Source organism: Dreissena polymorpha, chromosome 5 (genome assembly GCF_020536995.1).
Source record: "Dreissena polymorpha isolate Duluth1 chromosome 5, UMN_Dpol_1.0, whole genome shotgun sequence".
Classification (NCBI taxonomy): domain Eukaryota; kingdom Metazoa; phylum Mollusca; class Bivalvia; order Myida; family Dreissenidae; genus Dreissena; species Dreissena polymorpha.
In genome coordinates, this window is record NC_068359.1 from 102,388,327 (window position 1) to 102,413,373 (window position 25,047).

Sequence of the window (25,047 nt, forward strand, 5' to 3'; positions counted from 1 at the left end):
CCCTGAACAGAGGATAAACAGAATAAGTAATTGGCCCTGAGCAGAGGATAAACAGAATAAGTAATCAGCCCTGAGCAGAGGATAAACATAATTAGTAATCAGCCCTGAGCAGAGGATAAACAAAATTCTCAGATGGATATGTTGCATGCAAGCCTAAACACTTCAAATTCTATTTCAGACCTTTATTAAAAGATTCCAGTTTTAACGGCTTCATTTAAAACCTTAAGATATTTATAACAGCAAACTGGCTGTTTGTTTACATTGACATTAAAGCACTTTTCACTTTATTTGTGAGTTGCAAAGGGTAAACCAGATCATAAGGTCACAGCTTATGCACTTGTTAGTAATATAGCTAAAAATGTTCTTAAAAAGTTAAGATGATATTAAATAGAACAGAGATAAATAGACCTTGCTCTGAAGATGCTTCAAAATTGCCTGCACAGCTGCCATGGTAACCATGTTGTCTTTATCAGCACTGAATACATGCTCAATATCAGCCATCGTCATCACTTTTTTGTTCGTGAGTTCCGACAGTATCTTTCCTCTGACCGACTCTGAGGTCTCGGACAGGAACCCTGCGCCTGCTCTGTGTTCCCCAAACCTCTTTTCACAGGCAACCAGCTCGTCCAGAAAAGATTTGCGATCCTGAAACATACACAGTGTTATTTTTTAACGACCAAATTTGGAGCCTGCTGCAGGACCCATTCCCAATGAAAAAAGTATAATTTTTTCCCAAACGGAACTAAAATTGTCAATTGAAGGCTTCCCAATTTTTGTTTTTAAATAAGTCTCAATATTTAGTTCATTTCCCATCAAGCTCTTAAAATTGCTATCCTCAAACGCTCACAGTTATGTCTTCAAACTGCATATGTAACCCAGCCAAAATATATGTCTATCTCTTGTATTAATATGCAGAGAAAAGCTTGTATTTCCCTGAACTTACCAGTAATAGTGTTCCATACTATACGCTGTACTCATTCATATCCAAATTGTTGCAGGGGCCAATGTTCTGAGGGAAATTAGCCAATGAAATATTTTGTTCTATTCATTTGGGTCTACTGCGGAGAAATTTTCCAAGAATTTAACAAGCTGTTCATAAATGTCATTTTATGTAAAAAGCTGGACTAGACAGATACCTCAAAGAATAGCCCAATCCAGGCTTTACAATGAAATGCTTATAACTGTTATAATATTAGTACTGACTTTCCTTGCCAGATCATTCCCTGTCAACTCAAGTCTCAATTTAAATTGATGTATGTAACTAATTGCAGCAGTTTCATCATTACTAAAGCCAACCACTAATTAATGTTTTGTTTAACTTAAATGTTTACACACCAGAACACGAAAAAACCTTGGAACTGCATTAAACGATTAGGTTCTAAGGGGAATCTTAAGAATCTTAAGAAACTTAAGAAAAAGAATCAGATCACAAATCCAGGGTTTTCTGCTTGTATTATGACAAATTATTAACAATTTTACCCAAATGTGCTTGTTTAATAAAATATTATGCAAAAAAAAACATACACAAAACAGACATCTGAAACTTAAGCAAAGCTTTATGAAGACAGAACTGGACACTGAAGGTAATTTATAATGTTTTTACTTGTAACTAATTTCCATCCATTTTACATAAAAGGATTTTTGAGTTTGGGCCCTTGGCCTAGATTCACCAACACATTCTCAGACTTAAGTATAAAAAATAGCATTGGACACAAGAATCCCTATTTTATAGTTTGAATAGACGCTGGCTATAAACGGAGATAAGGTCATAGGCCTACAATTCTATATGACGAAAGATGAAATATGAGATGTTAAATGTATAGTTAGACTCAACAATAAAAACTATTTAACATGATGGTTTAAAAAATATTATATAATGTAGAAGGAATAAGAATTGGTTGGTGAATATATCAATATTTTAACCTCTACAGCTGTCTGCAAGACAAGGTCAATATTCTAACCTCTACAGCTGTTTGTGAGGCAAGGTCAAAATTCTAACCTCTACAGCTGATTGCCAGGCAAGGTTAATATTCTAACCTCTTCAGCTGATTGCTAGGCAAGATCAATATTCTAACCTCTACAGCTAATTGCTAGGCAATGTCAAAATTCTAACCTCTACAGCTTATTGTGAGGCAAGGTCAATATTCTAACCTCTACAGCTGATTGCGAGGCAAGGTCAATATTCTAATCTCTACAGCTGATTGTGAGGCAAGGTCAATATTCTAACCTCTACAGCTGATTGTGAGGCAAGATCAATATTCTAACCTCTCTAGCTGATTGCTAGGCAAGGTCAATAGTCTAACCTCTACAGCTGATTGTGAGGCAAGGTCAATATTCTAACCTCTACAGCTGATTGTGAGGCAAGGTCAATATTCTAACCTCTACAGCTGATTGCGAGGCAAGGTCAATATTCTAACCTCTACAGCTGATTGTGAGGCAAGGTCAATATACTAACATCTACAGCTGATTGCGAGGCAAGGTCAATATTCTAACCTCTACAGCTAATTGTGAGACAAGATCAATATTCTAACCTCTACAGCTGATTAAGAGACAAGGTCAATATTCTAATCTCTACAGCTGACTGTGAGGCAAGATAAATATTCTAACCTCTACAGCTGATTGCGATGGAAGGTCAATATTCTTACCTCTACAGCTGATTGTGAAACAAGGTCAATATTCTATCCTCTACAGCTGATTGTGAGGCAAGATAAATATTCTAACCTCTACAGCTGATTGCGAGGCAAGATAAATATTCTTACCTCTACAGCTGATTGCAAGGCAAGATAAATATTCTTACCTCTACAGCTGATTGCAAGGCAAGGTTAACGCCTTTGAAGTGGATCCTGTTCTTGCTGCACTCCTGAAAGTGCTTCATGTTGTCTCGAATGTTTGCAAGGCGCCCATATCTTACTTGATCCTCAAAATCCAGCAAGGAGAGGTCCCTGGAAAAAATGAGCAATTACTCAGCGTGTAGGCAGGGTGAAGGCAGTGTAATAAATTAGGAATACCAAATAACACTTTACTACTCAGATATGCTCTTGTATGTGTTTGCAGTCACTCAGAAAATCAAATTAAATTTAACTTAAAATTAATTTTTACAAAATTCAAGGTTCAAAATATCATTTCCAATCCTAAGATACTTATGAGCATCAAACAGCATTAAACCTGAACTTCTGGATGTATGCTGGTTGCATATAGTCATTTTTACTTGAGAAGGAAAAGGTTAAGAATTACAAATACTATGGCCATTTTCTAGTTTTTACCACATGGGTATGGTTTACAACATAAGGTCAACATTCCATGTTATAATAAAGTGCAGTTTAAAAATAAAAAAAATGTGTAAAATAATGATTAGAAAAAATAATGTTTAAACCTTCAGCTGATGAATGCAATATGATACATATTGTGCCAAGCATTTGAGCTGGACTCAGAAAACGTAAGTGCATTAAGTGTTGTCCCAGATTAGCCGCTGCAACCTGCAGAGGGCTTATCAGTGACAAACTTTCTATCTAAACTTGATTATCACTTAGAAAAGACGTCTATGTAACAAAGAATACTATTAAAGTGGACAATGTCACACAGTTTTGCCTACAGGCTGACTACTGACTGATGCAAGTTTCCCTATTATATAATTTTAAAGTCCTTCACACCTCTCCATGTCTTTGATTGCCGTGGTAACATTTTTCAGAGCCAGCCAATCAGAATTGAAATCAAGCTGTTGCTGAACAACCTGCAACTTTCCAGCTGGATCAGACTTGCTTGTTGCCAGGGCAACAACCAGGAATTCTGTTCCATGGAATTTCTGAGAACTTGGGTCTTCCTGCTCCTTTTTATCCACCTGAATAAATAACTAAAACCTTTTTTGTCCTTACACAAAATGTATACATTAAAAATAAAGCTAAAAACTTGCAAGTATTTTATTGGCTACATCTTTCACTGACATGTTATATCCACAATATTGTGGAATTAAAACAAATACAAATTTCAGATGAATATAAGGAATTTACGGGTTTGGACAAGCAAAATAATGACCAAATTTGGCACTTGAACAATAAGTGTGGCCTTCATCTTTAGCCACAGGTACATGTAGACAGGATTAACAAGACACCAACCATTTTCACATTGTTAACATGTCACATGGTTATCATTTGTGCTAATTTGTTTTGAAACCCTAGCAAGCCTTACCCTCTTATAAAAGCAAGGTAATTTGAAGGCATATATGTATAAACCCTTTCCCACTCAGAAGCAAAGTAAAATTTGCTATGTGCAAACAGCATAAAACTAGAACAGCATGGGAGTTACTCACAGTCTGTTCAGGTTTTATGCTGTTTGCTGCTCATCAGTATCTAAGGGTTGGAAATGAAACCTTTAAAACTTGAAATTATATATGAAAGATCTTTAATTAAATTAAACTTTCTAAGTGACTACAAATGTGTCAAAATAGGTTTCTAAGTGGGTAAGGAATAAGGAATAACCCAAATTTTGAAGTGTCCATAGGAATACTGAATTTGACGCAGGCGTTCTGGATTTTGCATGAGACATTTTGTCTTGTGTGATGATTATTTGTGTTCATTTTGTTTCAATTTAATTTAAGTTTTTTCCAATGCATACAAGTCTCATTATGATGCAGACAGACTGACCATGCAAATAGCTCACCACAGCAACATTGAACTAATGAGAACTAAAGAACATATCTTCCTCAGCTTACAGACAAACAGACAGTCAGACATTTTATTTGACTTGCACAATGTACATCGTCAACATCACATATGGTTGGTATTGATAAATCTCAACATGTACAAAACATGAACAATGTATATGCGCCGAAAAATAAATGTCAGCAAACATGAATATAAACAAAACGAATGTATATTGAAGTACAGAGGATGAACAATTGGTAAATTATGATATATGATTTAACAAAGTCGATTTATTAGTTGAGACATATTGAGTGATTGTAGCAATTGTACAAACTTAATATCAGATGGATTATTATAGTAATATTTTTGTTATGTATTTCTTTCTTATATCAACAAGTGTGGAACAATTACATACTAAATGAAATTCGTCCTCAATATCTGTGGCATTACAACACAGACAATATATTATTGTCTAGCAATAGTGTTTCCATTATATCTACCAGTCTGTATACAAAGGGGGTGAACAGATAATCAGCATTATTAAATCTGTAATTTTTTGGAATTAGGTCAAGGCAATTCTCATATCCAAGCTTTTACTTAAATATTATATGTCTAACATTGGACTATCTTCTAGAAAATGGTACCTATTTTGTTTATATGAATCTACATTTCTGGATTTTAGAAGAATCTATATTTCTTGATTTCAGAATGAGTTAAACAATTTTAACAATAATATTATGAATGCTGATAGCCATGCCTCTATTAATATTATTTGATTTGATTGAAAAAATGTACAAACTATTTTCTGAAAATAGTGAGAAAGGGAAAAAAATAATAACAAATTTTATCATTGGACACACAATCAGCTTTCATTAAATCATAACGATTGTTAGAATACTGTGTGCCCAGCCAGGCATGGTACAGGTTACAAACAACCAATTGTTACACAAGCAATTGCACTGCCTATTTAAAAGACATGGGCATGTAGTAATTAAATCCAATATATTATACATTGTCCCAAAGATTATATAATGTTTGAATGATAATCAATAGGTTGTAAATGAATAATGCCCTGAAAAAATCAACAAGCACTTGTACATTCATTCTAATAATGCAATATGCTAAGGAAATGGTTACCAACCAAAGTCATATGGATAAAAAATGTACATGAACATGAAAGAATAATTGTACCATGAAAATTTGGTCAATAAACACACTCATTGATCTCTGTTTATTTGAGCAAAAATGAAAAATGCTAGAATTGTAAATTGTATGCGTCCTGTGGACTAACTTAATTGATATTCATTGGTTTAATTAAAAAATATTGCATCAGGTAAAAAACATCAGTTCTTACCTACCAATGAAAAAAAAAAAATTAGACAAAACAAGCGATGTGTTTGTGAAACACCATGTCCCTATATATATATGACCGTTGACCTTGAATAATGACCTTGACCTTGACCTTTCACCTCTCAAAATGTGCAGCTCCATGACATACACATGCATGTCAAATATCAAGTTGCTAGCTTCAATATTGCATGGGACATAATAAATTGCATCACAACAAGTTGTAAAATAATGTTGGAAAAGAAATGCCAGTTGCAAGACAAACAAACCATTGGACGGACAGTGTGAGAGCTATATGCCACCCTACCGGAGGCATACACAATATTGTACCACAAACAAGTTTTATAACTATGATGCAGCCATATCAGAAGCATCATAAAACGCACCTTTGGGAGGCCCATTTGCTCTATTTCCTTCCACAACTCGTCTGTTTCTGGGTAAAAGTTCAACAATTCTACAGTTGCCCCACGCAATGAAAGAGCTGGGTAAAGCCCATCCGCAAAAATGGTGTGAGGAATGCTGTGCACCTGAAATGTCATTTGGTTTGATAAAATAATGGGCTCCCATTTATATGATCATTACGTATGCCTTTTTAAGGGCGTTCCTGCGGCTATTTCAGCTACCCCCCCCCCTTAGCCATCACTTTTTATAGCATTTTTCGAATTTGAAAGATTTTATATTTTTAAGTTTGAAACTGAATTATATGCACGGGCGTACTGCCGTATGCCTAGGAACGCCCCTGCTTGTTGATGGAATCATTCGGATGGTTTATGTTTCCAGAAGATAAAACACAAATGAACAAAATAAAACACTCTTAGCAGAAAAAAATAAATGTAGTAGGTAAAACAATAACGAATAAAAGCCACTACAGCCATTCCTTTGCATCAACAAGTGTTGAAATGAGATGGTTATGTTTTTTTACAAAAGGGGTAGAATTTCATGTTGAAAACATATCCTTTATACCAACTTTGTGTGATGGTAATTTTTTTAACACACTGACAACATCTTTTAACCCTTTGCATGCTGGGAATATTGTCGTCTGCTAAAATGTTGGCTGCTGAATTTCTAAAAATTAGCATTTTTTTCCATTTTTTTTTCAATAATACTATCAGAATAGCAAACAGTTTGGATCCTGATGAGACGCCACGTTCTGTGGCGTCTCATCTGGATTCAAACTGTTTGCAAAGGCCTTTAAAATTCGGTTCCAACGCTGAAAGGGTTAAAATGTACTATCAAATGAAGCAAATGATGAACAATGGTTTATTATATTTATTGTATAGCCTGTGTCAGAAGTAGAAAAGGGTTATGGATACATAAAAACCCTTATTTAAGGAAAGACTACTTTCAAAATACACATGTTACACTAAACAAATAATTTTACCATATCAAGAGTTTTCATCTAAGAGTGACCTTATTATTACAAACAATGTTATTAAATTATTTCTATGGCCATTTTCCACAACCATCTGATTAAATAATGCAGTTGTCAGTGACTGGCAAAACTACATTCACAAATTAGAGGTATACCACTGCTAACATTGCTCAAGAATTTTGACTATTTCAGCCAACTGCTTTTGTGAATCAGCGACTCAGAACTACTAAGTATGGCAAAATTATTAAATTATATTGCTTAGGTTTGTTGAACAAAAACTCTTTTGAATATAGGAAAAATTACTCCTAGAGTGCAACTAACAATTATATATTGATTACATGACTGCCAAAAAATACACAATTAACGGTTAAAAAAGAAATAGAAATTATACTTATCATCTCCCTATTTAGCCCTAAGAGTTTAACCATAATGTTAAAAAGTTTGCAATTTAATCTTAACAGAACCGTAGCTCGAAGAATTTGTTGGCAAAAAACACACTACAAAGTAAATTTCATGATTCAAGTCAAAACAATGCAAATATTCCCAATCAAAAGGACCCCAACCTAATTCCAAGAAAACAACAATGATAACAAGACTATTTCCAAGCAATATATGTCCCATACCGGCTCCATCATTGTCAGATTTTTTATATTTGTTTCCATAGCAACCAGATTTTTTGACATAGGAACACTGAATGAAATGACGTGTATAATGTCCATATTGCCATCTATCCATGTTTCAAGTTTCATGCAAAAATACCAAAAACTTTTAAAGTAATCGCAGGATCCAGAAAACCACCATTTTCAACAGTATTTCTAGTCTATTTGTTCCATAACAACCAGAATTTTTGACGTAGGAACAAAATGAAATAACGTGCATAATATCCATATTGCCATCTATCTGTGTTTCAAGTTACATGAAAAAATATGACGAACTTTTAAAGTTATCGCAGGATCCAGAAAAGTGTGACAGACAGACTCACAGACGCACAGAGCAAAAACCATAAGTCCCCTCTGGTGAAACCGGTAGGGGACAATAAACAGATCTTACCAAAACATCATAAGCAGGTCTTAGCAAACCATCATGAACTGATCTTACCAAAACATCATGAACTGATCTTACCAACGTATCAGGAACAGATCTTACCAAAACATCATTTTTGTAAAACTCAACCAGAACAGTTTGCTGCGAGTCCAAGTTTCCCTCCATGTCAAACTGTAGCTTGAATCCTTCCGCGGGGACTATTTTCACGGTAACTACATCATTTTTTTGTATTTTACAGTCGAAGGTTGACGGCTGCTTACGGAAATTTAACGTTCCAGAGCCACTGCCAGCATATAGCCTACAAAACCCAAGGTAAATGTTGAAGGTTGAAGAGAGATTATCAGATTGATTTACCTATTTCGTGTATTTCCACTTTTAAATAATTTAACAGCAACAAAAATTCAATAAAGTGTTGTCACATGCTGTTTCAATGCAACTTATTGAAAAATGACATTTTCCTTAAACATGAACCAGAATGCTGTTATTTTATAGCATTCCCAGTGTAACACAAATTGACAGTCAACAAGCAAATTCGTTGAATTGATATCCCTCGCCAATATCCTTCTGGACACAAAAGTGTTATATTTGACACTCAGCTAAAAAATTATTTTTAAGATACAAAGGGCCAAAACTCCGTTATTAACAGATGGTGTACAATGCCATTTGGCGTGCATCATCCTCTTATCCATATATATACTCATACAAAGTTTCAATGAAATCCGCCAAAGCACTTCCAAGATATGGCTCAGGACACAAAAGTGCTGGACAGACAGACGGACGGAAAGACAGACGGACGGAAAGACGGACGAACGGACGGAGAGACAATACCAAAACTATATCCCTCCCTATGGCGAGGGTTAATAATGGTCGTAACATATATGGCCTTTACCAAAACAAAATGGAAAAAACAAAGAAAGGACATAAATGCTGTCAATTTGTGCCATTTACTGTGTAAGTAAAAATACACAGGCTATAAATGTTGTAAAATATGTAGTCTTAACCAATACAAATAGGAAAAAACAACCCTTTTTCAATAGTTGATGGATGAAAACACACCATGCAGGTGCAATTACTACATTTAAATGTGAATTTTATAAATTTTACAACATTATATGTAGCAAATCCGGCAAACATCTAATCATATTATTTTGGCCTGAGTGCAAATAATGTAACTTGATGTAGTACTTTTAGCCATTCCAACTCAGAAGGTAAGTGAAAATGGCTATATGCAACCAGCATAAAACCAGTATAGCCATCAAATAACTCACAGTCTGTTCAGGTTTTATCAGTTTGCTACTCATCAGTACCTTTGGGTTGGAAATGAAGCCTTTAACACTTGAATCGAGAAAGAAGGGTCTTAAATTTTATTTAATTTTCTTACCAACTACAAATGCAAGCGTGTATCTGAGTGGTAAAAGGCAAGTGTGCATCTAAGTGGTAAAAGGCAAGTGTGTATCTGAGTGGTAAAAGGCAAGTGTGTATCTGAGTGATAAAAGGCCAGTGTGTATCTGAGTGGTAAAAGGCAAGTGTGTATCTGAGTGGTAAAGGGCAAGTGTGTATCTGAGTGGTAAAGGGCAAGTGTGTATCTGAGTGGTAAAGGGCAAGTGTGTATCTGAGTGGTAAAGGGCAAGTGTGTATCTGAGTGGTAAAGGCACGTGTGTATCTGAGTGGTAAAGGGCAAGTGTGTATCTGAGTGGTAAAGGCAAGTGTGTATCTGAGTGGTAAAAGGGCAAGTGTGTTACTGAGTGGTAAAAGGCAAGTGTGAATCTGAGTGGTAAAAGGCAAGTGTGTATCTGAGTGGTAAAAGACAAGTGTGTATCAGAATGGTTAAAGGCAAGTGTGTATCTGAGTGGTAAAAGGCAAGTGTGTATCTGAGTGGTAAAAGGGCAAGTGTGTGTCTGAGTGGTAAAAGGCAAGTGTGTTACTGAGTGGTAAAAGGGCAAGTGTGTGTCTGAGTGGTAAAAGGGCAAGTGTGTATCTAAGTGGTAAAAGGCAAGTGTGTATCTGAGTGGTAAAAGGCAAGTGTGTATCTGAGTGGTAAAAGGGCAAGTGTGTATCTGAGTGATAAAAGGCAAGTGTGTATCTGAGTGGTAAAAGGCAAGTGTGTATCAGAATGGTTAAAGGCAAGTGTGTATCTGAGTGGTAAAAGGCAAGTGTGTATCTGAGTGGTAAAAGGGCAAGTGTGTGTCTGAGTGGTAAAAGGCAAGTGTGTTACTGAGTGGTAAAAGGGCAAGTGTGTGTCTGAGTGGTAAAAGGGCAAGTGTGTATCTAAGTGGTAAAAGGCAAGTGTGTATCTGAGTGGTAAAGGGCAAGTGTGTATCTGAGTGGTAAAGAGCAAGTGTGTATCTGAGTGGTAAAAGGCAAGTGTGCATCTGAGTGGTAAAAGGCAAGTGTGTATCTGAGTGATAAAAGGCAAGTGTGTATCTGAGTGGTAAAAGGCAAGTGTGTATCTGAGTGGTAAAAAGGCAAGTGTGTTACTGAGTGGTAAAAGGCAAGTGTGTATCTGAGTGGTAAAGGGCAAGTGTGTATCTGAGTGGTAAAAGGCAAGTGTGTTACTGAGTGGTAAAGGCAAGTGTGTTACTGAGTGGTAAAAGGCAAGTGTGTATATGAGTGGTAAAGGGCAAGTGTGAATCTGAGTGGTAAAAGGCAAGTGTGAATCTGAGTGGTAAAATGCAAGTGTGTATCTGAGTGATAAAGGGCAAGTGTGTATCTAAGTGGTAAAGGGCAAGTGTGTGTCTGAGAGGTAAAAGGCAAGTGTGTATCTGAGTGGTAAAAGGCAAGTGTGTATCTGAGTGGTAAAAGGGCAAGTGTGTATCTGAGTGATAAAAGGCAAGTGTGAATCTGAGTGGTAAAAGGCAAGTGTGTATCTGAGTGGTTAAGGGCAAGTGTGTATCTGAGTGGTAAAAGGCAAGTGTGTATCTGAGTGGTAAAAGGCAAGTGTGTATCTGAGTGGTAAAGGGCAAGTGTGTATCTGAGTGGTAAAAGGCAAGTGTGTTACTGAGTGGTAAAAGGCAAGTGTGTTACTGAGTGGTAAAAGGCAAGTGTGTATATGAGTGGTAAAGGGCAAGTGTGAATCTGAGTGGTAAAAGGCAAGTGTGAATCTGAGTGGTAAAATGCAAGTGTGTATCTGAGTGGTAAAGGGCAAGTGTGTATCTAAGTGGTAAAGGGCAAGTGTGTGTCTGAGAGGTAAAAGGCAAGTGTGTATCTGAGTGGTAAAAGGCAAGTGTGTATCTGAGTGGTAAAAGGGCAAGTGTGTATCTGAGTGATAAAAGGCAAGTGTGAATCTGAGTGGTAAAAGGCAAGTGTGTATCTGAGTGGTAAAAGGCAAGTGTGTATCTGAGTGGTAAAAGGCAAGTGTGTATCTGAGTGGTAAAAGGCAAGTGTGCATCTGAGTGGTAAAAGGCAAGTGTGTTTCTGAGTGTTAAAAGGCAAGTGTGTGTCTGAGTGGTAAAAGGCAAGTGTGTATCTAAGTGGTAAAGGGCAAGTGTGCATCTGAGTGGTAAAAGGCAAGTGTGCATCTGAGTGGTAATAGGCAAGTGTGTATCTGAGTGGTAAAAGGCAAGTGTGTATCTGAGTGGTAAAAGGCAAGTGTGTGTCTGAGTGGTAAAGGGCAAGTGTGTATCTGAGTAGTAAAAGGCAAGTGTGTATCTGAGTGGTAAAAGGCAAGTGTGTGTCTGAGTGGTAAAAGGCAAGTGTGTATCTGAGTGGTAAAGGCAAGCGTGTATCTGAGTGGAAAAGGGCAAGTGTGTTACTGAGTGGTAAAGGGTTAAGCAAAGTTTAAGAGCCTGATTTCCACTTACTGCCCGTTGTCCGCATGGTAACCGACAGTGCCTGGTAACCAACCTATGAAAACTTCTTTGGTCGTCACGTCAGGTTCACTGATGCCTATTCCAAACAACCTTCCATCATCCATCTCCATCACCTGAATATTGATAATTAAACACAAAATTTGACAATTGGAGTTGAATTTTTTAATACAATTGTCCCTTTAAAAACATTTGTCATGAAATTTGAAAAACAAAAGTTAGAACACTAAAAACTTTATGCTGTAGTGGCTTGCTGTATCTGTCTTTTTAATGTCCTGGGTCTTCAGAATTTTTGAAATTCATTCATTGCTGTAGAAATGTTAACTCATGACAAAAATACGAGGTTAGATTTCCCAAATATGAACTTTGACATTGAGTTATGACCTTGACCTCAGACTAAGTGACCTGTTTGTTCATGTGCAGCGAACCACTTCATCATGCCGATCACTTTGCAATACCACCAAAATTAAAAAATCCATATCCATAGGCAAAATAAGAATATTTGAGCATTGACCTTAAATATTGACCTTTGCTATAGGGGGCCTGGGTCTTTAATTGACACTCAGACTCATTGTGCTTATGATTTCTAAGGTTGTATTTTTGGCAAGAAAGGTAAAAACATTCATTTTGGACAAGGTTATGATGTGCTAAAAGTGTAAGGGGTTCACTTCTCATGTTTGGCCTGGTCATACAAGAGACTTTATGCTATAAACGTTAGATGCCATTACACCCTCTAGGGTATACAAATAATTTGACCCATTTTTTACAAAGATCCAATAAAGCCACTTGACGGCCGATTGAATAAATCCCATACCTTTAGTATTAGTATTAACTATCTTCCTTAAACCTAGTAGTCCTGCTCTGTGAAAAGGAGGTTTAATGCATCGGCCTGAAGTGTCATCCCAGATTAGCCTGTGCAGTCAGCACACCCTAATCAGGGACAACACTTTCCGCTTTTATTTTATTTTTTGTTTACAGATAGACTCTTTTTGAAGAAAATCTCATTTAAGGGGAGAGAAATATAATACTGGAATGTATTTTACTATAAGAACATCCCACTTTATAGAATATTCTTTGTTTTAGACTAAAGACTAACATCCGGTTTGTGGATAAGAGCCTATATTTCACTAAGAATCATCCAACACATTGGCCCAAGCCCAAGCTTAGCGATTTGATACAAGTTCTCAGAACATTGGCCCAAGCCCAAGCTTAGCGATTTGATACAAGTTCTCAGAACATTGGCCCAAGCCCAAGCTTAGCGATTTGATACAAGTTCTCAGAACATTGGCCCAAGCCCAAGTTTAGCGATTTGATACAAGTTCTCAGAACATTGGCCCAAGCCCAAGTTTAGCGATTTGATACAAGTTCTCAGAACATTGGCCCAAGCCCAAGCTTAGCGATTTGATACAAGTTCTCAGAACATTGGCCCAAGCCCAAGCTTAGCGATTTGATACAAGTTCTCAGAACATTGGCCCAAGCCCAAGCTTAGCGATTTGATACAAGTTCTCAGAACATTGGCCCAAGCCCAAGCTTAGCGATTTGATACAAGTTCTCAGAACATTGGCCCAAGCCCAAGCTTACCGATTTGATACAAGTTCTCAGAACATTGGCCCAAGCCCAAGCTTAGCGATTTGATACAAGTTCTCAGAACATTGGCCCAAGCCCAAGCTTACCGATTTGATACAAGTTCTCAGAACATTGGCCCAAGCCCAAGCTTAGCGATTTGATACAAGTTCTCAGAACATTGGCCCAAGCCCAAGCTTAGCGATTTGATACAAGTTCTCAGAACATTGGCCCAAGCCCAAGTTTAGCGATTTGATACAAGTTCTCAGAACATTGGCCCAAGCCCAAGCTTAGCGATTTGATACAAGTTCTCAGAACATTGGCCCAAGCCCAAGTTTACCGATTTGATACAAGTTCTCAGAACATTGGCCCAAGCCCAAGCTTAGCGATTTGATACAAGTTCTCAGAACATTGGCCCAAGCCCAAGTTTACCGATTTGATACAAGTTCTCAGAACATTGGCCCAAGCCCAAGTTTAGCGATTTGATACAAGTTCTCAGAACATTGGCCCAAGCCCAAGCTTAGCGATTTGATACAAGTTCTCAGAACATTGGCCCAAGCCCAAGCTTACCGATTTGATACAAGTTCTCAGAACATTGGCCCAAGCCCAAGCTTACCGATTTGATACAAGTTCTCAGAACATTGGCCCAAGCCCAAGTTTAGCGATTTGATACAAGTTCTCAGAACATTGGCCCAAGCCCAAGCTTAGCGATTTGATACAAGTTCTCAGAACATTGGCCCAAGCCCAAGCTTAGCGATTTGATACAAGTTCTCAGAACATTGGCCCAAGCCCAAGCTTAGCGATTTGATACAAGTTCTCAGAACATTGGCCCAAGCCCAAGCTTACCGATTTGATACAAGTTCTCAGAACATTGGCCCAAGCCCAAGTTTAGCGATTTGATACAAGTTCTCAGAACATTGGCCCAAGCCCAAGCTTAGCGATTTGATACAAGTTCTCAGAACATTGGCCCAAGCCCAAGTTTAGCGATTTGATACAAGTTCTCAGAACATTGGCCCAAGCCCAAGTTTACCGATTTGATACAAGTTCTCAGAACATTGGCCCAAGCCCAAGCTTAGCGATTTGATACAAGTTCTCAGAACATTGGCCCAAGCCCAAGCTTAGCGATTTGATACAAGTTCTCAGAACATTGGCCCAAGCCCAAGTTTAGCGATTTGATACAAGTTCTCAGAACATTGGCCCAAGCCCAAGTTTACCGATTTGATACAAGTTCTCAGAACATTGGCCCAAGCCCAAGCTTACCGATTTGATACAAGTTCTCAGAACATTGGCCCAAGCCCAAGCTTAGCGATTTGATACAAGTTCTCAGAACATTGGCCCAAGCCCAAGCTTAGCGATTTGATACAAGTTCTCAGAACATTGGCCCAAGCCCAAGTTTAGCGATTTGATACAAGTTCTCAGAACATTGGCCCAAGCCCAAGTTTACCGATTTGATACAAGTTCTCAGAACATTGGCCCAAGCCCAAGCTTAGCGATTTGATACAAGTTCTCAGAACATTGGCCCAAGCCCAAGCTTAGCGATTTGATACAAGTTCTCAGAACATTGGCCCAAGCCCAAGCTTAGCGATTTGATACAAGTTCTCAGAAACTGCAATGCAAGAGTGTAAAGTGTCGTCCCACCCCTTGTCAAATAAAAACGCACTTTTTACCAAAACACACATTTAGCGCACTTAAAAGTGCGTTAATTGTGTGTTTTTTGTTACTATGTGCGTTTTCAGTGTTCAAAAGTGCATTTAAGTGCGCTTTTTGTGCCTTTTTTCTTTTCAAGTGCGTTATTTTATTGAAAAAGTGCGTTTTTTGTGTGTTTTCTTCATCTGTAAGTGCGCTTTTGAGTGTAGATGTGAGCAAAATGTGTGTTTTTTATCTAAGAAGTGCGTCTTTTATTTAGGAAGTGCGTTTTTGTGTGTTTTCTTCATCTGTAAGTGCGCTTTTGAGTGTAGATATGAGAAAAATGTGTGTTTTTTATCAAGAAGTGCGTCTTTTATTTAGGAAGTGCGTCTTTTATCTAAGAAGTGTGTTTTAAGGTTTACAGATGTGGGTTTTTTCTCACAAAAGTGCGTTTTTCTATTTTGATGTGCGTCTTTTTTAAGCATAAGTTAGTTTTTTATTTCATAAGTGCGTTTTTATCATATTATCTGTTTTAAACGGATGTATCTAAAAAGACACATGTTTAACACACTTCTCAAAAAGTGCGTCTTTAACAACCGTTTAGCAAATGTTGTACAGAAATTGAACAAGAAACAAAATTGTTGCAGGCTCTAACAATTTATTTACATCAAATGAATAAACATAGACATATATCTCAGTAACCTGTAATAATATAAGGGGCAGTTTGAATAATTACTGGTTGTCCATATTAACCTGTTTAATGTTTACATACTTTATCATACAATTTCAATGCATACCCTATTGCTTACGTTTTAATCTCAAACATTTCTAAAAATTTCCACCTAAATCAGACTGTGTGTTACTAATTAAAAATATTGAAAGTGTCAAAAGTATTATGTGGGCTTGATAGTATCAATTATATTTCCTCAACATAAATAAGTATTTGAACTTTCTTATACTGATATTTATACCCTAATACAATTAATGTCTACCACATTTACCATAAACATACATTTTAAAAGGCAATTAAAATAATATTTAAACTATTAATATTATTTGCTAAAACCATTCAGCATGTTATATTTAAATATTTACAATTAAATATAATGTGTTAAGGGTGCTGTGTATTATTCAATAAATATTTTGGTGTTGAAATGACTGCCTTATCAGTATTTCTCAAATTATGCAATTTTTGGCTTAGACACAGCATGGAATCAGATAAGAGAATAGCCAGTCCCTATCAGTCCTCCATCTAAGCCTAACTAAGGGGTGTTGATATACTTTTGATTTGTTCAGGCACCATCTATTTGAGAACCACAGATAGGAAGTTATTTTTTGAAAACAAGCAGCATCAGCAACTGACTTTAAGCTAGAATTAAGTGTCTTGAAATACTTTCAGCATGAAGTATTGTGTGATGAAAAAATGTGTATTTACTACAATGTGTAAATCAACAATAAGTTTGTTGCAAAGGAGATTAAAAGTGGGTGGTTAAAGACATATAAAGTCATATGGTCTAGTTCAACAACTGCCTGTATTTTTGGAATACTGAAGAACAGTCTGTTGTAACAGGTTCGTATTTTCAATTCTGCATCCCTTTTTTATTTAGTTTATTGAATTAATTATGATCATTATCATATTTATGTATTGTCACTGGGAAATGTAAATGGATGAGTAAATGTAATGCAATTTTAAAGAAAAACAACACCATTTGAATTATTATGGCTGTATTTTATGGTTATTGTCATCTTAAAGTTATTTATACCTATTTTTGGTCATTAATGAACAGATTTTTCCCCCATATTAAATGAGAACTTTTAAATTTAAAGGTTAAACCCCATGGTGACCGTGAAATTTACATTGATCAGAAGATCCTTTGGAAAGAATGTGCATCATCGCATCGCCTGCCAAAAAGGGAGCAAAAGAGAGACTACCTGATGTATGGACTTGAATACCAGGTTTTACCCTGCACAAGCTGGCCGACATGAGGAGAACAGGAGTGGGAAAACCGCGCCCTCTCCTTGACCAAGAAAAGCTGGATTTGTTTAGAGGTAAAACTATACAGGGTACTGGTTATTGCATTTTAAAGGTGTCACACTTCTGACCTGTCTACACAGCAAAATGAGACCACGTATCTTGGTACATTTTCGAACAGTATTTTCTATCAAACGTATTTATTTATGAAAAGCGTTATGTCACATGTGATCAGGGGATTAAAATTGCAAAATAAACAACCAAAAACAACAAGCAAACAAACTAGTTTTGATATAAATTTATAATTTTTATAGCAACAAGATTACATGTACCATAACAGCAATATTCAACACTTACATTATAAAATATCTTTCAGGACCTGATCAAATGAGATCATGCATGAGACGCATCGCGCAAAGGCCATGACAGTATAATAGTTGCAAAGAAGTTTGACCGGCTGGTGGCAGACTTTGAGAGAAAGATGAGAGTTGCACTCCGCCGCCTCAAAGAAATGCTGACAGGCCTTGATTGATATGCATCTTTCTTATGTGTATAGCTGTTCGTGTGTATATACTGTACATGTTATTATAGTATGCTATTATTTTTTGTTTATTTATAATCAAATTATGTTTATATTTATTTCATCAAATTGCCATTGATATTTAATTACTCATGTATGTTAAAAATGTTGGTGTACATTAAAGTATAAAATTGACTTATCTTGTAATTATTAAAATACACAAATATATATGTTTATATAATTATTGGTTTTTATTGCATATCTGAATTTAAAAAAACTTTTAACAGCATATAATTAAATCAACTGTTAAGGCAAAAGATGCACCTTTAACGCACATGTGTGCTTTTTGTGAGTGCGTTTTTTGCTGCCATTCATGTGCGTAAATTGTGCGTTTTGTGTGGGTTATAACTGCGCTTAATGTGCGTTAAATTTGCGCTTTTTGTGAGTTAAATGTGTGCTTTTTTATTTAAAAAGCGCACATTTAACGCACATAAAAGCGCACGTTAACACACATGTGCGCTTTTATGTGGGTTATAACTGCGCTTTTCGTGAGTTAAATGTGCGCTTTTTAAATAAAAAAGCGCACATTTAACTCACAAAAAGCGCACATTTAACGCACTTAAAAGCGCACATTTTACACACATAAATGGCAGTCAAAAATGCACTTATAAAAAGTGCACGTTTAACGCACATTTAACGCACATAAAAGCGCACATTTAACACACATGTGCGCTTTTATGTGGGTTATAACTGCGCTTTTTGTGAGTTAAATGTGCGCTTTTTAAATAAAAAAAAGCGCACATTTAACTCACAAAAAGCGCACATTTAACGCACTTAAAAGCGCACATTTTACACACATAAATGGTAGTCAAAAACGCACTTATATAAAGAGCGCACGTTTAACGCACATAAAGCGCACATTGAACACACTTATAAAAGCGCACGTTTAGCGCACATAAAGCGCACATTTATCCACAAAAAGCGCACATTTTCTTGTTTGTTTGTTTTTGTTAAAATCTCACTCGGTAAGAAAAAGCGCACAAAAAACGCAGTGCCAATACCGCCACGTTTAACACACGCAAAACGTACTTAAAACGTACATTTCACACACTTTTTTGAGAAGGGACATTAGACTGTGCAGTCCACACAGGCTTATTAAGAATGACACTTTCCGCTGTTGTGGATTTTTTGCTTAAAAAAAGTATTTTCTCAACAAAAATGAAGTGTAGGCAGAGAGTGTTTCCCCTTATCTAGTGGACTGGTTCCCCTTATCTAGTGGACTGGTTCCCCTTATCTAGTGGACTGAGCAGGCTAATCTAGGGCAACACGTTACACACATGCATTAAGCCCAGTTTTTCCCAGAACATGGCACATTTATAAACACACATACCTTGACGGAAAATTCCAGCAACTCCCTATTGAATGGTGTCTTGCTTATGAAGTGCCCAAAGTACGTTGTTGACCCACTTTCCTTGTCCACGTTGGTCCTACAAATATGTATCCTTACCCTGATTGTTTGGCATTACAGCAAACTCAATATTTTATATTATTATAGTCACTTTTATTTACAATGCTAAACTCCTATAGGCCATCGTGACATAGAAATACTGTCAGACCCAGCGGGAAAAAAATTAATGTCCAAAAAATACTGTCGCCCGCTAAAAAAATACTGTCGCCCCCCTTCCTTAGCAATCAATTGCGGAATGGTAAAAAATAATACTGTCCAATACGCGCATTCGCAGTACGCAGTTTTGCTTTTGGCTGTAAAGAGACAACAAATCTGTCAATCTGACGTAAATTGTAAAAAAAAGTTCTTATCAAGATCCAGTGAGTAACACGCAGCGCACATTGTTCATGTTTGAATAGTTTTTTCGGTATAATAAAAAAATATTACATGTCTGACAGGGTGACAGTAAATTAGTCAAATTTTGGAAAAATATGTCAACATTGGCTTCACCTCAGTTAACAGTATTTCCTCAAGTTGACAAATTTTCTATCACCTGTCAGACATGTAAAATGTATATACTACTGCGTTCAGACAACAAAAATATAAGATGCGCTCTGGGAAAATGGAGTTTAATGCATGTGAAAAAGTGTCGTTCCTGATTAGCCTGTGCAGTCTATACAAGCTAATCAGGGACAAAACTGTCCACTTGAATGGTGTTTTTCTATTAAAGGAAGTCAATTCTAAGGGAATATAAAGTTATGGCAGAAAGCGACAAAGTGTCGTCCCTGGTTAGCCTCTGCAGACTGCACATGCAAGCATGAGACAATTTACGCACATGCATTAAGCCCTTTTCCTTACAGGGCATCTCCTAAAATCAGTACTTCCTCAACATGTCATCTTACATGCTGGATAGTTAGACATTAACACACGGCAATGATGGGCGGGACGTCTATAATGGGCCTGATGCAGCAGCAACATAACCGCCAGATAGCCTTTGACCTGAGGGCCATTATGAGGCTAGGGCCAATTATAGATGTCCGGCCCCAGCTAAGTAGTGTGTTATAGATTATATGACATATCATACTATTTTGTTCCTTAACTGAAATTGATTATAGTACCAGCTTTATGTACTTTTATTTTCATTCAATTGATTATGAAAGTAATACGCACACTTTCTACTTTATGATATTTTCTGTCTTAAGAAAGTATCTTCTTAGCAAAATCAAGTTCAGACGGAAAGTGTTGTCCCTGATTAGCCTCTTCTGACTGCACAGGCTAATCTGGGACAATACTTTACGCACATGGATTAAACCCCCCTTTTCAAAGAACACGTCCCATATACATGTAAAGACTAGTTTGTGCTCAGTGTAATACAGTACATATGACACCACAAACAGGATTAAACAACGTGTTGTCAATCCTAGAAATCACTTACTTATAAATGATTTGTCCGTCGTCCATCACATTGCAATAATGAGCCCGTCCCAGCGTTATCTTGTTCCTTAATGGAGCCTGCAAAATACATGATGATACAAGTAAACTTATGTTACATGTTATCTTAGTTCTTTACATTAAAAACCAAGTAAACAACATGTCACATGTTAACTTAGTTATTTACATTAAAACCAAGTAAACAAACATGTTACATGTAATCTTAGTTCTTTACATTAACACCAAGTAAACAACATGTAACAAGTAATCTTAGTTCTTTACATTAAAACCAAGTAAACAACATGTTACATGCTATCTTAGTTCTTTACATTAAAACCAAGTAAACAACATGTTACATGTTATCTTAGTTCTTTACATTAAAACCATGTAAACAACATGTAACAAGTAATCTTAGTTCTTTACATTTAAACAAAGTAAACAACATGTTACATGCTATCTTAGTTCCATACATTTAAACGGACTGCCCTTCTCAAAATAAAATACACTTTTTTAACAAAATACGCTTTAAAAAGTGTATTTTTTCTGCATTTTTTACCGAAAAAGTGTATTTTTTTTCTGCATTTTTTTTCATAATTAAGTGCACTAAGTGCATTTTTTTCTGTATTTTCATTATCTTTAAGTGTATTTTACTGTACTTTAAGTGTATCTTCTGTAGACAAAGTGCATCTTTTTATGCCATACTGGCATTTTTTCAATGAAGTGCATTTTTTGTGCCTATTAGTGTATCTTCTGATTTGCAAAAAAAAAATTCTTTCTGTACAAGTGTAGTTTTTGTGCATCTTCATAAAAAGAGCAACACTATAGCAAATAACTGAAGTTAAAGGACAGAAATATAGTGTTTAATAGGAGAATTGTACTGAATTCTTTTTATCTTCACATGATGTTTATGGTATTATTATAACAATTTGTCTGCTCATAAATATGTGAATCAGTAGAGCAGCTTTTTAAAGGGAAAAGTACAACTAAATCAGGCTGTGGGTAAATAATTAAAAATATTGAAAGTGTCAAAAAAATATGTGGGCTTGCCAGAATCAATTATATCTTCACAACATAAAAAACAAGTATTTGAACTTTCTTACACTGATATTTAACCCCAATTCAATTAATATTATGTCTACCACATTGACTATTAACATACATTTTAAAAGACAATTTAAATAATATTTATAATATTATATTTATTTCCTAACACCATGTCAGTATGTTATATTGAAATATTCACAATTAAATATAATATGCTAAGTGTGCTGTGTATTATTCAATAAATATTCAGATAAGATCAGGATCAGATAAGAGATCAATTAGCATCATAACACTACTCCCTATCAGTGCTTCATCTAGCCAAAACAAGGGGTGTTTATAGAATTTGATTGGTTCTGGGACCATCTATTTGAAAACAAACCACTTTTGATTGGTTGGAGCACAGCAAGTTATTTGGAGCACAGGAAGTTATTTTTGTAAACAATTTGGTTTCAGCAACTTAAATTGAGCTAAATTTTTAGGTATAATTCATCAACATTAATTCTAGTGTCAAATGTCTTGAAATTCTTTCAGCACATTAACTATTGTGTGATGAAAACAATGTGTGTTTACTACAATGTGTAAATCAACAATAAGTTTGTTGCAAAGAAGATTCAAAGTGGGTGGTTAAAGTGATCAACAACTGCCGTTTTTGTTTTTTTGGAATGCTGAAGAACAGCTGTAACAGGTTTGTATTTTCATTTCTGCATCTCTTTTTAATTAAATTAATTATGATCATTATCATATTTATGTATTGTCACTGGGAAATGTAACTGGATGAGTAAATGTAATGCAATTTTAAGGAAAAAAACACCATTTGAATTATTATAACTGTATTTTATGGTTATTGTCATCTTAAACAGATTTCTTTCCCCCATATTTAATCAGAACTTTAATATTTTATATTTGAAGGTTAAACCCCAAGGTGAAATTTACATTGATCGGAAGATCCATTGCACAGAATGTGCATCATCGCCTGCCAAAAAAGGGAGCAAAAAGGGGACTACCTGATGTATGCAGGGCTCGCGCTGTCGTTCGCCACTTGAGCCATTTGCGAAAATATTGAGAATTTGGCTCAAGAAAAATCCGATTTGCGAAAATGCTTAAATCTCGTAAAATTTCATTGAAAACAGCCGCCATTTTAACCCGAAACTGGTTTTCTATATTTTTCTCTTTGTTTCAATGAAAGTATTCGCAATTTGAACAGTGAACGAAAACCGGTCTGCACCTGTATCGAGACATCGCTTGACCTTATTGTTATTGAAGTGCACATGGTAGCTGGCCAATCAAAACTGAGCTGGCTTACACATGAAATGACGTTGTTGAATGAAACGTAAAAATGGGTGGAGCTATGAATACACAGTAAATATTGTCGTCTGCAAACAAAATAGCGGATGGTCGCAAATGTCGTATTATAAGATTAAAAATGAAAATAAGCGTGACAATAAATTGAAAATCGGTATGCAAATTAAAGAGTGATAATTAAATAATTAGTTCTATGTCGTTGATGTTACAACTTTCTGCCGATTTCGATTGAAATGAAATTAATTTGATCGTTTTACGCACACACTATGATAACTAACAGCGGCGTATTTTAATCAAAGTAAAACGTGAAAAACAAGTACGGTTTAATTGCAATTAAATTTAATTAAAGTTACGAATTTGTAATGCATAGGAAGACTAATTCATGTCGTCTACTATATAAATGGAAGTAACAACTTTGTCCGTACAGTCGCTAACATGACTTCTTTAACCATAAAGCGTCCTTTGAACGAAAATGAGTCTGAACAAACAACCGTCTGTAGATCTGTCATAGTCATTAGCACTTTTCTATGGAATTCCATAGAAAATACTATGGAATTCTACGGAAATCGATGAAAATCCATGGAATTTGATGGAATTCCATCCACTTGCCATTTTCCATCTGAAGCTGTTATGGAATTCCACGGAATCTCGACTAAAATTCCATGCATTTCCACGGAATGTATGGAAAAACACCATGGAAAGTTGGACTCAGCCATTTTTTCAACGGAAATCATTATGGAAAATAACTTATACATTTTCTTGGATGGAAATCAATGGAAAATAACTTAGAAATTTTCGCTGGTTGTCTGAAATGTATTTGTAGTTTAAAACATGTATGAATTTATTTGCATCATGTATTTTGTATTTAAAAGAAAATGCATAAAGATAATTATAAATTTGTTCTAGAAATTGGAACAGTTCTGGAACTGTTCCATATTTGTGTTCTAAAACGTATGTTCTGGAATTGTTCCAAAACAGTTTTTTAGAATAAATCCAGAACATTTGTGGAAAAATGGCTTAGGACTGAAACTGTTCCAATAATTTCAAGAAACTTTTTAGAACATTTCAAGGACAAAATATGGTCGAGAAATTTCTAAAAATGTTTTAAAATGTAGTTCTAGAACACATCTAGAACGCTTAAGAACCAGTAAGTTCTACAAAAGTTATAATGGGGAATAAGAACACATATAGAACACCTTACACTTACAAATAGCCAAATAGACTTCATAGTAGTGACAGCAGCAGCAGCAGTAGTAGTAGTTGTTTGTAGATGTAGTAGCTGTATTAGTAGTAGTAGTTGTTGTTGTGTAGTAGGTGGTTGTTGTTGTAGTATTGATGTAGTAGCAGTAGTGTTTTTTTATATCAGTAGAGGTTGTGGTGGTAGTAGTAGTAGTAGAAGTAGTAGCATTAACAGTTTCTGTAGCAATAGTAGTAGCAATAGAAGTAACAGTAGTAGCAGTTGTTGCAATAGTAGCAGTGTTGCTGCTGTTGCTGCTGTTTGCTGCTGTTGTTGTTGCTGCTGTTGCTGTTGTTGTTGCTGCTGTTATTGTTGCTGTTGTTGTTGGTGGTGTTGTTAATGCTGTAGTAATTAAAGTAGTAGTTCTGCAGATGTAGGAGTAGATGTTACTTTCAAAGCAATTTCTACAAGTTTAAATTCCTTAACCCTGTCCAAGTGGTATACACACTGTTTTTCTCAATATCAAACTCAGCCAGTCCAGGTTGTCAAATAACAATCTATTGATAACCCCAGCGTGTGCTTTGCATCAGATGTTGGGTATGTTTGCTGCAAATCTATTGGTTATAAGATATAACAGCCTTTTCTAATTGGCTGAATTCAAATACAGAAAGTTTACCTGTTAGATTGAAACATGAAACATGGTGGACAATGTACTGGTTTAACTTGTTAAAATAAAGTTAAAGAATTTAAAAAAAG

General features: G+C 35.9%; 1 protein-coding gene across 1 annotated transcript in view; it reads right to left on the reverse strand.

The window, feature by feature from the left end:
• LOC127831518 (uncharacterized) overlaps positions 1–20,844 on the reverse strand; it is a 164,474-nt gene extending 143,630 nt beyond the window's left edge. Inside the window, exons 1-8 of the mRNA XM_052356502.1 lie at positions 20,773–20,844; positions 19,281–19,377; positions 12,204–12,325; positions 8,506–8,701; positions 6,374–6,514; positions 3,651–3,838; positions 2,798–2,942; positions 409–645 (exon numbers count right to left, since the gene is read on the reverse strand). Coding sequence (XP_052212462.1) covers positions 409–645; positions 2,798–2,942; positions 3,651–3,838; positions 6,374–6,514; positions 8,506–8,701; positions 12,204–12,325; positions 19,281–19,377; positions 20,773–20,798 — 1,152 coding nt within the window. The 5' untranslated portion in view covers positions 20,799–20,844. The remainder of the gene's footprint in view (positions 1–408; positions 646–2,797; positions 2,943–3,650; positions 3,839–6,373; positions 6,515–8,505; positions 8,702–12,203; positions 12,326–19,280; positions 19,378–20,772) is intronic.
• Positions 20,845–25,047: the final 4,203 nt, after the last annotated feature.